At 32.1% G+C, this 14,788-nt stretch overlaps 1 protein-coding gene and 1 long non-coding RNA gene across 8 annotated transcripts in view; one reads left to right on the top strand and one right to left on the bottom strand.

Annotated features, from left to right (window-relative positions):
• Positions 1 to 4,288: 4,288 nt before the first annotated feature.
• The window catches only part of LOC138304674 (uncharacterized), a 26,550-nt gene continuing 16,050 nt past the window's right edge, over positions 4,289 to 14,788 (top strand). The window contains exon 1 of the long non-coding RNA XR_011205618.1: positions 4,289 to 6,478. This is a non-coding gene — a long non-coding RNA (uncharacterized lncRNA). The remainder of the gene's footprint in view (positions 6,479 to 14,788) is intronic.
• The window catches only part of LOC138304670 (uncharacterized), a 12,928-nt gene continuing 5,185 nt past the window's right edge, over positions 7,046 to 14,788 (bottom strand). For 4 of the 7 annotated variants that reach the window (XM_069244864.1, XM_069244865.1, XM_069244866.1 and 1 more), the window contains 4 exons: positions 11,156 to 11,325; positions 10,630 to 10,846; positions 10,196 to 10,263; positions 7,046 to 9,867 (listed from right to left, as the gene is read on the bottom strand). In XM_069244864.1, the coding sequence (XP_069100965.1) occupies positions 9,707 to 9,867; positions 10,196 to 10,263; positions 10,630 to 10,846; positions 11,156 to 11,318 (609 nt within the window). In that variant the 5' untranslated portion in view covers positions 11,319 to 11,325 and the 3' untranslated portion in view covers positions 7,046 to 9,706. Of the gene's footprint in view, positions 9,868 to 10,195; positions 10,264 to 10,629; positions 10,847 to 11,155; positions 11,326 to 14,044; positions 14,300 to 14,586; positions 14,606 to 14,788 lie in introns of those variants that run through there. The other 3 variants (XM_069244861.1, XM_069244867.1, XM_069244860.1) reach the window with 3 other exon arrangements.

The following is a 14,788-nucleotide window of genomic DNA, read 5'->3' as shown; positions in this document are numbered from 1 at the left end:
AAACATGAAGTCATACCATCGACTTATTGAGTCTCTTTTGATGAATGTTTGACAAAGAAACTAATTTTCTATGAGTCAGATATCACGTGATAAAATGAATGAAATTTCCATTCTATACTATTTGTATCGTATTACAATAATAACCATTGGGTGACGTAACGTCATAGCTCGGTTATCTGGAAACGTTTCACTCTGGGTAAAATAAAGACAACAAAGACTTTGTACACGAAGTACATACTGATGTGTAAAGGGTGATTCATTACAGAGCATTCTAAAATACACATACATGCATCATTTATAAACGTTTTAGAAATATTGCCAAGGATCTATTTTTAGAACAATAATTAATAATAGAATACCGCGGCAACAACTCAATAGATGGACAGGGTATTGGACGATAGTGGTCACATCGATAGAGTAGGATAATCCGTAGGAAGAAATGTAGGATCTGAAGACAGTAGGATCAGGCACCTGCTTTCTACACCATACAGTGTACGGTAATTATAAGCTAACACATGCTCAAGATCATTGTTATCAATTGCAGTAACTAGTGTTCATGCTAACGCTACGGAAGCCGAAAAGGCCCTAAACGAAAAGAGTATTGTAGTTGCAATTTTTGATATTGCGATAACGATATTTAAAATTAATAATGATATGATTTTTGAAATCCACTGCGAAGTTTTCTTTTCATTTTTGATCCTGGTGAATCCATGTGTATTTTATGTCATTCTTTAGCGACCGTTGTAATTCTTTGATTTTATTTCATTCGCGGATCTTCTTCACGGATTATACTATATTTGTTACTACTACACTTTTATGTTAGCATACGTCAAGTAAACATTCGGAAAGCTTCCAGACGAAATATTTGCTCGAATACCGATAAATGGGTATGGAGAAATATACAATAGTACATTAACCGTGATCCTACGGTGATAAAAAAATAAAAAATATGGGCCTTAACGGTCACCTGAGTTTAGATAAAGAATGAAGCAAAGACATATAAACCCTATCTATCGGCTCATCAGGCGCTTGAAGTTAGTCAGTGATTTTATAAATTTGACTTTTTAATCTATGAAGATTATTTGGTTCCATCAATTTTTTTAATTCAGGAGAAGTTTTGAAATATTAGCCATTTTGACCCGTTTTGGCCCGCCCCTTTGGCCCTTGGAGGTCGGTCAGGACAAATATAGAAATGGTTTTAAAATGCTATATTTCAGACTAATGATTCTAAATTATTAAATTAATTTGACTCATTTCCTGTTAAAATGTTAAGCAAATAATGTTGATAAATGTGTTTTTCCTATGTAAACTAAAGTAAATTTGACTCCATCCCCACGGGAAAGTCTGAGATCCCAGGGCCATGGAATTCACACATTTTGTAAAGGGCCTTAAGACCTTCCAATCTATGAAGAATATCTGGTTCCATCAAATCTGTGAATTCAGAAGAAATACTTGCCCCTGTGGTCCCTGGGGGTCGGCCAGGACCAATATGGATATGGTGTTAAAATGCTTTCTCAGGCTAATAATCATAACCTAGTTTGACCAACTTCCTATGTAAACTAAGCAAATAATGTCCATAAATGTGGAAATTTGAGACCCCAGGGTCATATAATTCACACTTTTTGTAAAGGACCTTAAGACCTTTCCATCTATAAAGAGGAATTGATTATAACAGTTCCAGAACTTCTGAAGAAGATTTCTGAAATTTTAGCCTATTTGACCCATTTTGGTCTCGCCCCTAAGGCCCCTTGGGCCAGTCATGGAAATTTCTTAACAGGATTCAATGGTCATCTCATAGAGATACCTCTGACAACATTGGACTAAATTCCTAACACAAATGACCAAATAGTGCTCAAAATGTGTTTTCCTTATATAAACTATGGTAAACTTAACCCCCTTTCCAGGGGTAACCTGAGATCCCAGAGTCATATAATTCACAATTTTTGTAGAGGGCCTTGAGACTTTTCTATCTATGAGTATTTGATTCTACTACCCAAACCCATATCAATTCACTCTTGTGACAATAATAAACAAAACTTAAGTTTTGACTTAAGTCAGTGAGTGTTTTGAGAAAATTGGAGATGGAACTTCAATAAATAATGTAAAATACTATTTAAGGATAAACTTAAAAATCTATTCAAATCAATCCTTATAACTCAATTTACTAAAGATAATCCCTTCAATATTCAAAATTCATTTTGGGACTCTTTTGTCTATGAAATCATTACGCCGTCATCTCAGCCAATCAGAAACAACGTTACAAACGGCGACGCCATTTTTTCCTTTATGGGCTGATAAAGTAAATTTTTAAGCCAATGAAAATGCTCGTGACAAGCAAAATTGAATTATTTACAAAGACAAGAGGAATTTCAAAGAATTTGGATTGTTTCCCTACTAAAGGGAACAAAACAAGGGATGAAGATAGTATCGATACGAAATATGTTTACCTTCTCTCGAGGATATGTCTGACTAAATTTGCTGAAAATTCATTACAAACGTTATGACTAGTTGCGATTTGATTGAGTTCGCGTCTTCGTTTTCCTCATTTGGTTCCGACCTTCAAGCCCAAGTAAGATCAGAATGACGAAGGATATTTCTGACGATTCTGGAGAAAATCCATTTTGAACTTTTAGATCAAATTTGATGGAAATTCATTTTTTATGGCTAACAGCGATTTTAATGTACATACGCCAGACCAGCCTCATAGTCCGAGTCATCGTTGATGCAAATAAAGTCACCATATAAACTAAATTTGATTCTATTCATAAAAGGATTTTTCTGGCTAAATTTGGTTTTCATCTACTCAATACATTTTGATTAGTAGCAATTTAAAGAAAATGTTGGCGATTTGTGCGGGATGTGTAAACTATTATCAAACCACTACTCCTCATCAATAAAAAAATGTGATGTGAACAACATTGATACATTTGTAAAAATATGACTGGTCAATGGCAATAAGATGATGGGACTCTGAAAATAAAACTGCGCTGCCTTTTGAGTCCTACTCCTCAAGAAAGCTTCAACAAAGTATATATTATTTGAAAACATTATCTTTTTGGAGTGTCTACCAACATGTAAACGTATTATTATGATATACATAATAGGACTTTAAACTTTTAGGCACTATTCAAACTAGTGATATTTTGTACGCCTATATCACGATGGGGAATCATGTGGTCGGTAGTTGGTGTGTTACACCAATCAAATTGGCAGCCGCCAGCAGTTTTGCCAGAAAAGGAGGTAAATCACTGAAAATACTCTTTGTATCGGCATTTTATAGTGACGAACATAGGCCATACCTAATTCTAGACAAACAGATACTTTAGTTGTGTTGCAGCGCTCTATACTTTTCTGTAACATTCGGACCAAAGTTTTGCATACACTTTTCGTATGTTTTCTTTCTGTAACATTCGGACCAAAGTTTTGCATACACTTTTCGTATGTTTTCTGTGTTTAGACGGGGTCATTCGCTGTATATGTGATATTGTCAAGATGTTACAGTCTACATTCAATTGCACATCTAACCTTTCTGGTAGAAAACATGTTCATTGTTAATTCTTTGGTTTTGTAAAAGGATGAGTAAACACGTACCGTTTTGGTTTGATGAGTTGACACGAACTGCTACATGTTTCCATTAATTTGACTAATCTGGCAAACATTGATATTATAATGATTATGTTCAAGTATATTTACAAGATTAACTTAACACACAGTTTACTAGTTCTTCAGGTATAACCTACTCGGCTCTCGGCACTCCGTGCCTCGTTGGTTATATCCTGCAGAACTCGTAAACTATGGTGAAACCAATACATGGAAGATATCACAACAAAATATTGTTTTTTTCCTAATGAAAAATCGTTATTACGAATTGCTACGAGGTTATATTAAAGAATCAATATTTTTTTTAAATCCCAGTCATTATGGATCTTATAGTCGTTGATAAACTTTATACAGATTCAAAAAGAGTAATATATAGTTTAGAAGTAACAGTTATACACTACGTATACCTGATAACGTCTATTACAACACATCACTATTTCACCATTCTATATTTAAATATTCAGGAACAGACCCAGTGTTTCCTGGAATGATAATGTAACCCAGACCATTTTCTGCCTGCAGCACATATCGATCGGGTACTGGTATATTAGATGCAGTACAACACAAGACATTGTTCCTGGATCTTAACGACGTAGTTTATTGAGAAGTGCTGACCCGAAGGATGTTGAAGTAAAATTAGTTATCGGGTAAAATACAATTCCAAGCCAAACCTTTGTGGTATGTATACATCTCCGTGTATTAGTCATGTGTTGGTGCAGCCAGAATGATGGAACAAAAAATGAACAAGAAATGTAGGTTATGTATATAATTAGTCATCAATTTAACTTTTTAATCAGAAACTGTAGTCTAGCTGTTTAATAGTCTTTCTTACAGGAACCTGTGCTTGGTCATTAGGCGGTAGTAGTGAATATGTTTCCAAAAAATCACAAGTTCATCACCGTAGTTTTCCCTCAGTGTTTTCCATCAGCAAAACCTTGCGCGCTTTTGTCTTACCTGTCAATTACTTTAATTATAGGACACATGGATTCAAACGAAACCAAACGTAATGGTGTGTATCTAGATCTCATTGTTTCAAACGTTTTCTACTCATTTTCATGGTGATTTTGGCGTTTATAATAATTCTGTGAATACGTTTTGAAATGTCAGGCTCCAATTTCTCCAAACAAAAGTGACGACTTTAATAAAAAACTTTTTTCTTGATGTAATTCGAAACAAACTTAAGTAAGAGACTTAAGTCAAACTGTTTAGTTTACATAAAATTATCTAAGGAGAAAACTACATTTTGATTTAATGGGGAATTATCCTCCGCCATCTTGTATGAGTTACTATAAAATGTTACTCTTGTATTTATGAACTTATATACAACCTATACTGTATGCTCTATTGCATTCGGTGCATAAAAACTTGAAACTTAAAACTTAACTGTTTTTTTTTTACTTCATGAAATTTGGTCTGAACTTGTTTGTACTTTAAAGTTTCAATTGGATATTAATGATAGATCGTGTGACTCCAAGAGGTAATTGAAATCATTGCTATATAAAAAGTAGTAAAACTGATACTACACATCCTATAGTGACTGTATACTAAAGTAAGATATACTTACCGATGTCATAAAAATAAAAATAAAAAGTATTATGTATGTATTATAATGAATATAGAAGGTATTCTGTAATAATGTACATTACAAACCCTGTTTTAACAAAATATAGATATCACTACATGTGAACCCTGTACCATTATAACACTTTTATTGTACAGTGAAGGAATATTGACTTCTCTCCAACTGGTCTACTTACATGTACATAGTGCTTTAACATTAGTGACGTTAACGCTGAAAATACACAACAATCATGTCTAATTACAGCCAGTGGTGTCATCAGTGATAATGGTTAGTTGTTAGAGGTGATCTAACATGTTATTTCATGATATCACACATATAAAAAGATTGAATTTAAAGATGTACACTAACTATGGAAATAATTATACAAGACATTGTCTTCAATCTGAACTTGTGTATGGAAGTGAATTCTACGACGGACAACAGTGCTGTACACGTAAGTTATACTGTTTACGTATTTGTGATAGTTATTCTTAGTTTTACATTTTAGTGAGGGCGATTGTATTGAGGGAGTAATTTCATAAAATACTTGTAATCTGTTATAACAAAGACAATGTCCAGACAGCTATATGGTCAGAAGTCATCTAAGTTTGTGTCGTTATCACTACAACCTCGTGGTAATAGTTGACGTTTTTCATAACGTTCTTTTAATTATTATGAACATATGTAGGCGAACGCAGGAGTGGTCCAGCATGCGGATTAATAATGAACTGAAGGGAGTGAGTTAGAGTTTTCCTAAAGATATTGTTCTGGTTTTCGTTTATTTTTTTGAATCTAGCAATTACTTTGAAAATTTAAAATTGATAGTACTTGTTATTACTGAGCTGTAGTAATGATTAAGACTTTCAGAAAATTCGTGCATACATATTGAAAGTAAACATTATAATAAGCCTTACTAAAGCCCCAAAAGTATAGTAGTGCTAAAGGCGATATGTACTTGATTATTCAAATGTTCTATATACATTAACTAAATAGTACTAAATGTGGTCTAAAATGACTTTAATTTTTTTAAATTCATTAATTTCATAGCCTCGAAAAGCTTACTTCCACTTTCTCCAGCGCCATAGAAACCCACGTACTAGCTATTCGCGGAAATTGTAATTCTGTGCTTCCATAGAAAAAAACCAACCCACGCCGGATGTTTAAATAAGCGTGGAGCCATTTTTATCCAGTGCCATACATGTATTTGTGTTTTAGGATGCATATGGTGTATATAGTTGTAGATGCTCTGGATTACTATTCTAGTTCTGGATCACGCCGTGGTGTTGGATGATTTGTCGTGGTTTTATAACAAGGAAGGTAACTATCCTCTAGAGTGAATTGAACGTCTGATTGACAAAAAGATTAGAATAGATAATAGAGTGACACATATCATTTTTATCAGAAATATTAATTTCATTTTACAAATATTGCATTTGTTACATGTAGATGTACTATATCCTCAAAGCGTAGATATATCGGTGCATGTAGGTGTTCAGGTAAATGCTACTTTTAGATTAATTGAAACGAACTCGAGGACAGGTAACAGATAACATATATTTACAGCATACATGTATACAGACTACATTGTATATCTTTATTCCATTCGATGTTTAATTCTATAACTATAAATGTTCCCTGCATTTATTATGTTTGAGTGTATATAATGATAATGCACATGACCTTGTTTAGCAAGGAAGTAAGTGAGCTTTTTTATGAATTTGTTACAGCTTGACCTGACCTTATTCTGTAGGTAGTTAGTGTATGGGTGTACACATATGTAGGAATGCGTGTTCAACCCCTACATATATGTATAAAGGGACATAATTCATTGAGTCTTATATATTCTGTTGAATGTGATCACAGACATAATAAAAAGTAAATAAATACAAGTATATAATTTTAATTAAAGAATCTTATCTTCAAAGAGTTATTCAAATATTTTATTAATATATTTTCCTTTAATTTGTAAATCTTGCTGACTTTCAGACATACAATGAAGTACACATATAACATTTATATCGTATAACATAACTGGGTTGTTATTTATTTACTAATATACAGGGAGGTCTGATGACAATATTTATAAAGGATATCAGACATAATTTCGGTAAATGTTCGTACTTTTGACCTTCGACTGAATCTTTTATCACGTTTAAACACATTTAACCCATTATCAAAACAATTAAAGACATGCATAAAGTTCTATTTCATCCGCATTTCTTTATCGTTCAACTAGCATTCTGATGAAAACCACAACTATATAAGTATCTCGCATGGTAATATATTACACTTCATCGCTATACGTACAAACATACTGGTTTAATTAAATGAATTATCAATATGGGTTATGTAATCTAGTAAATAGTTTTACTCACCCCATCTACCATCAATATACTGTACATAATGTATTAAAATTAAAACATCCAATACAAGGAAAACTATAAAATGATAAAATAAGCAGACATGATCTTTGTTCTTACAATAATTAAGTAGAAATACACACAATAATGCATAATTCAACACAAGGTTATCTTTTACATTTAAAATAGATTTGAATCAACCAGTTTTGATCAATCATGCCGAGTACAAAACAAAACTATGAATGCATTTCAGCAAATTTGCTTGACATACTGTACACTGAAGCGTTTAAAATGAAGTCACATCAATTATCCTAACTGATAAATTAGCTAATCTTTAGCAATACAGCCACATAATTAATATTAAATCTATAAAATCAATGGTTTTCCTTCCTATACGTGCATTCCTACGCATGTTCATTATCGATAATACATCTTCTTGTAGAAACGCGTATTGTTCTGAATTAGATAGAAATACACTACCATTTGGTCTGAGCCGCCAAAAGTTTAAAATCTCTTTAATACATCCTTAAATAAAACTGGAATAATTTAAATATAAAAGAAATAAAACAAATGAAGACGTATGAATACCTTCATTCTTACATTCAAAAGTGGTGTTTAAAATCGCTACATCAACTCTTCAAATAAAAACAAAATAAAGAAAGAAAAAGAATGAGACGTGTACACTTGTGAACGCTATCATACATCTGTACAATGTAATTTCCCCTTTATACCTAAACAAGCCACCTATGTAACTTAACATAGAGATGATGCTCCCTAAGAATACTCCTTCAGGATTACCTTTATCAAGTAAATTCATAAAATATACAAAACACAATGAATATAATAGAAATCCAGTTGGCTACCTTAGCCAAGAACTTATGTCTAAAGACATCTTAAAGCTTGAATGACAACATGAAAGTGGCCGCACCCTACTGTATGTACGTGTTACCAACATTAGGTTAGTCTTAACCTGATAAATAGGAATTCAACGAATCATGGATATTTACAAATAAATAACCGATGATAACATATACTGTTAACATGATATATTCGTTGATTGAAGCTTTCAAATCATTCCGTGGGTAGAAATAGTCGTGGTTTGCCAAAGAAACCAACGATAATAACATTACATACGACATGATTGTTGTTCTCATATTCGGATTCCATGAAAAGCACGAAAATGTATACACGACGAAAATATCATGCTATACAATATCTGAAAATATAAGAAGCTATGATATAAAGAACCATATCAGTCAGTATCTTGTTACGAGTCACTTTAAAGGTAATCCCAGTATTTATATAGTATTTCATTCTTAGGTATCATTGCTACACGCTGTTCAAGAATAACGTTACTTCTACTTATAAGGAAGGCGCACACATATAGCACCAACAAAGTAGCAAACTAAAGATGTAAGTGTATCATGATATGATAACTAATTACTCAGTTAATTAAACAATAATTTCAAACCTAATTATAAACCCACAAAATGGATATACTATGAGAATTGCATTTCGATGTTGTGTTATAGTATTAACTGTACATCATTAAAGAACAAATATCGTCACTTCATATCAATAAAATGTATGAATGAGTCGCTGCGTATTTACGCTCAAATTTCGTCTCCTTCAGACATCATATATTTATATTACATCTGTCCTCGTTTGTTTAAGTCATTCCCTTTGTATTGATAACAACTTTGTAAAGTAACTTGTATTATAGACAAATAACATGTTAACTATTATGTAGACTGGTCACCAGTCTCTTAAATATTGAAATGAAATCACTAAAATTTAGCTTGATATTCTGGCCTACGTTTCAAAGTAAGGGGAGATAATCTAGTAAAGAACTCTACTGAGAAAGTCTTATGAACAACTTAGGGTATGGTGGCCAGTCTAACTATTAAGATTTGCTGTGGATTGAAATAATTTTGAGATATATACCACATTCTTTCAATAAGTTACAGTGAGTGACTTGATAAATTAAAAATGGCATTTCATGCAAACGACCTAACATATACAACCAGGACAATACATAATTATACGTTTGAGGATAACGTCAATTGAGCGTAAATTCACGGAATCCATCTTTAAATTGATCCCTATTTACAGTTATAATGATTGAAATGATCACAACATCTATACCATGAGGATAGTCTGTCACACTACCTATGTTTGCAGTTCGTTAACATTCTTTGGTATTTGTGACACTGTGTTCCGGGTCTTGCTCACTGTCAGGCCTTCTGACCTCTTCGTTTTTTGTGCTGATAGCCACAGCGGCTCTTCCCTCCCTCGAAGGGTGGGGGTCCTCGTGATTATTCTGAGGAGGAACCATGGAGTATTTATCTAAAAGAATAAAATGGTATTGTACGGTCACTTCATGATGTGTATTCCTTTTTAATATTTTGTTAAACATGATATTGGGATTGAATATATTTGTGTATTTTATACGTGCGCAAAATTAAGGTATTAAATACCAGTGTAACAACTTGGTCACCAATGTTTAAATGAGTTAAGTAATTTTCTCAAACATTTTCTATAATTAGGATTTAAAAAGAACAATAATGAAACTGAATATCAAAACTATGGTATTTAGATAGTGTAGAGAAATAGCCCACTCACGCATAATACAAATATATAATTATTTGTCATGTATACAAACTTAAACTCGTACCTGTTGATCGTGATGTGTCAGACAGATCTAGAGTTACGGCGCCGCTGTCGAGCGAAGATCTAACACTACTGAAAAATAAAATTCATCAGAAACTTATAGTGATATTTAGATTTGATGTCCGATTATTTATGCATTAATGATAAGACAAATTAATCAAAGCAATTGTAATTTCATTGCTAGGATAATCGGGATCTTTAACCTGCTAACGTAACCGAAGATTTGCTTATTGCTTTCTGAACGTTAAACTAAAAAGCCATTATAATTCATATTTCTATTTTATATAAATTTCTATAATCCCACTAAACTTAAGATATAAAAAACCAAAACTAAATTGTTAATATTACCCTTCATCTGAAACCATTGTAGAATATTGATAAAATTCTTTTTTTATCAACAAAATCTATGTGTTAGTGAATATTCAACGGAAGGATTACCTTTCTTTTTCCATCAAAACCTTTGTTTCGTCAGGGTCATCCTCCGGAGGAGGGGCAGTAGGTTTAGGTCGGTGGCTGAGAGAAGTACTCCTCTGGTAGTACCTGTAACAAACCCCTACCAACACAACCACCAGGACTACTACTATGGCTATCAGGAAATAGGTAGCTGTTCTCCAATACACCATGGTTCCGTCCTCTGCAATTGGCACACCCACCCCTGCAAATGATAATGATGAAATTATGACCATAACATTTACACAAGTAGCAGATTCATTCTTCTAAGATATGGCATGTGATGGGATAAATGTTGGCGGTATAATGACATAAATAAGATGTTCTGCCCTGCTGGTAGGGCGTTACAATATTGTGCCTGATACCTCAACTGTAGGATTGTAAAAGGCGACTAAATTTAGAATATCATATGTTCCCCACTTCCTGATTGATTGGTCTCTTTTTTATCTTGACATAAAAGATCTACCTAAATTAATCCTTCATTGAATACAATTTGTAATATGTCAATTTTTACCATTGTCATCCTTGCAAAAGAGGCTGCATGCTTGTCGCTCCCATTCGAGGAGCTCCATCAAACAACTTGAAGGGTCACACGCACGCACTCTCCCATCTGGCCTACAGAACTGCTTGAATGGATTGTATTGAAGCTGACGAGGGCCACAGGGAAACGTAGGCATACTGGTGCTGAAATAGACAACAATAGGGTTCATTGGACATTTTTTAGTATTTCCTTTGTATCTAAACTCTATAAAATAAAAAGATAATGCAAATTTCACAACACTTGATATACCCTGAACATTGTTGCAAAATCGTTGTAATTTCTCATTAAAAGCACATCAATTTAAAAAAAAGAAAACACATTCGTGAAAGATTTTTGTACCAATCGGATTTGGAGATACCCCTACTCTGTTTTGTGTCAAGTCATATGTTCTCGCTTATCAATGTTATCAATCCTAAAGATAAAGATAAGTTATAATAGTTGTTTCTTATTGCATTTTATTTCCATCTGACCGTTGTGTTTAAAAGTGCTCTTAGCTTCTGGCCAATGTTATTATCAAATTACATTAGCTTAACCTGTTAATGGGACATGTAACAAAACAAGTCCACAGTTCTGACTGTAGTACTGCTATATATCAACAGCAATGCATTGTAGAACATCTTATCAGTTAGCATACCTCTAAATTAATTACAGCTTCAATATTGTAAAACAAAATAAACAAAAAACTATAAACTTAACAAAATAACAAAATATTAGAGAGTGGAGTAAGTCATTAATATCCATACTTTAAAAATACTGATCTTCCTCAAGTAACGAACCATATTAATCGTGGCCATCTTAGATCAGTATAATTATTTTATAGATGAATTATCTTCATAGCTGTACAATAAAATAGATATAATTGGGTGGACCAATTTTAAGTTTTCTGAACAGTTCATGTCATATGAATTACTTGCCAATGCTTAACAACTCGCACATGTATGTAACTACTGTCATTGTAAGCCATTCAAGCCAATGTATCAAAGATACAGTTAATAGTTACTAATATTTAGGTTTCATTGTTTCCAATCAAATATAACTTTACTTATATGACAAACTATTTTGCAGTATTTGAAGAAAATTGGTGAATAAAAGACCAAACATTATATGATGATAGGACGATGAAAAGGATCAATAAAATGTTGAAAGAGATAAACCTGATATATATGTTGTATTCGTCACCATGGTGACATACAAATGTATATTTTATCAGATCTTAGTAGATATGCTGCACCTGAAATACATTTTATATCTATTTTTCGTTATGGTGACATGTCGTAGATGTTTGTAGAAATTATACACCTGGAATACAGAATCACTTGTCTATCACCCATACCTGTCCGTTAATAATTATAAGTACAGCTGTTTATACATGTCAACAAACCCACTCTCATACAATCTTCTATCATGGATTATGTGATAAGTTGCATGTATTTCTTTAGTAGCTATGAAGATCATTCCTGATATTGACATTGTCTTTCAAATCTCTACCTGTTTGTAGAAAACTACAGTTCAGTGATAGCACTACATAACATAACTCGTACATTTATAAGACGTAGCAAATATATTTAGAATACCTGTATATTACCTCCTTTACCAGTCTTTAACCAATCCTTATTAATGTAAAATTCCTATTAGAAGACTTCGTCTTTTTTCATTTGAAACATTTGTGACATTTTTCCTATTATGCATTTTATGTCTTAATCTTTAATTTTTGAATAAGGTTAAGCCTTTTTCAATTAAATATTACTTCGCATTTTATATTTATTGGGCTTAAATATATAAGAATATATCATAAATTATTATATATATCACTTATAGAATTTAATTATATCATTAATTTCATGGAATTAGATGGAATAAGTTAAATTTAAAAAAAAATTATTATTGAGCAAATATTTATGTATTAGTTACAAATCCACAAATTCGAATTATTAATAAAACTGAGTAAATTTATTGAGACTTTTAATATTTAGAATTACTGATACCTAATTCATTCACACATTCAAATGTATCACTGAAAGATTGGTGATATAAATAATGTATTGTGATATATTCTTGGGTAGTGATACCACTAAATATTAAGTGATAGAGAATATAATTTAATGAGTTGGATACATATAATGTTTTGTAACTATCATATTACAATATACATAAATGTTTATATGTTACATCGTGTGTGTGAATGTGTATGTGTGTAATGAGTGTATGTACCTGCAAACCATAGATAGTGTATTTTGTTTTGTTCCATATATTACATTATTGTACTTTAAATATATACAAAACATGAAAAAATATAAATATTGATAATATTACGTGTTAATTACCAAACACATATATTTGAAATCCAAAAAAAAAAACACCATGTAATTAGTTTATTACATTAGAATCATGGAATCCAATCAGCTATATTAGTTTTAGGTATAATATAAACCAAAGGCAAAGTGACTGCTTTAGACATTAACGCTGTATCTAAAAATAGACAATGGAATTCCAGTCTGAAAATAAGCAAATTATCTACGTAGTTTTATTAAAATCCGTGTTTTATAAGTATTACATCGCCTTCACCCGCAAAGTTACTTGCAGCAATGTGAAAGAAACAATCTAATGGAAAATAAAAGTTCAAAAGAGACGTAATTATACCATTTCCGAGATAGGTAGATGTGCTCGATCAATATGTCGTCATGTATATATACCGGCCGGCACACTAGCCATGTGCGAGTTAATTCATGTGTATATATTGATTCAAATGAGAAGATATATGCAATGAATACAGGTGGTTAATTCACTCCTAACTTATAATAAATCGCAGCTTTGTATATTCATTTGATATATATCATGTAAAAAAGCAGCAGATCTACTTACGTTGTGTTTACCGACATTCGAAGCGATCGAAATTTAACAGTTACTATTAATAGATCTGACGTGCCTGTCCCATATGCCATTTACACTCCCTTTCAACGCTTGTTCTAAATATAGCCATATCAATTGAGGATTTTTCAAAATAAATATAAGAAAACTCTAGGATAGGAATATTAGTTGGACATGTTAGATTCTTAATCTTCTCGTATAGAATAGATCACACTCATTTAGATGCTTGCATTTTATTTATAGAAATATAAAATTGGGGATTTCAGCTTTATATAGATGAGGGGCTTCCCTATGATTTAGATTGTATCCACAAGCGAGAAATCGAAATGTTTTATGATAAGATATTATTTTTTGTAGGTATGCAAGATTCACTATCAGGTAAAGTAAAAGGATAATTAAATTTGATAACACTCTTTATGGATTATGTAAAAGTAAATAAAAAAATAGCAAAATAATATATTAATAATAACATCATCAAATCCAGCAATAGTATACAGAAATAATAAAATTAGAAATCGTTTTGTCTCAGTACTAACCTTATACAATGACAAATTATCCTGTATCACTTATAATGTTACACACGTGTAGCTTCAGGCCACCGGCTATTACAATGACTGTATCGGTGCATTCGTCTGTATTATTACACGTGTTTGTTTTATGTTCCCCTTGGTTGGTACACGTTCATATTGCTTTTAAACCATTGTCAAATAATTAACTTCAGCAACAAAATTGTAAGGA

Source organism: Argopecten irradians, chromosome 12 (genome assembly GCF_041381155.1).
Source record: "Argopecten irradians isolate NY chromosome 12, Ai_NY, whole genome shotgun sequence".
Taxonomy (NCBI): Eukaryota; Metazoa; Mollusca; class Bivalvia; order Pectinida; family Pectinidae; genus Argopecten; species Argopecten irradians.
This window is presented reverse-complemented; position numbering and strand designations above follow the sequence as displayed.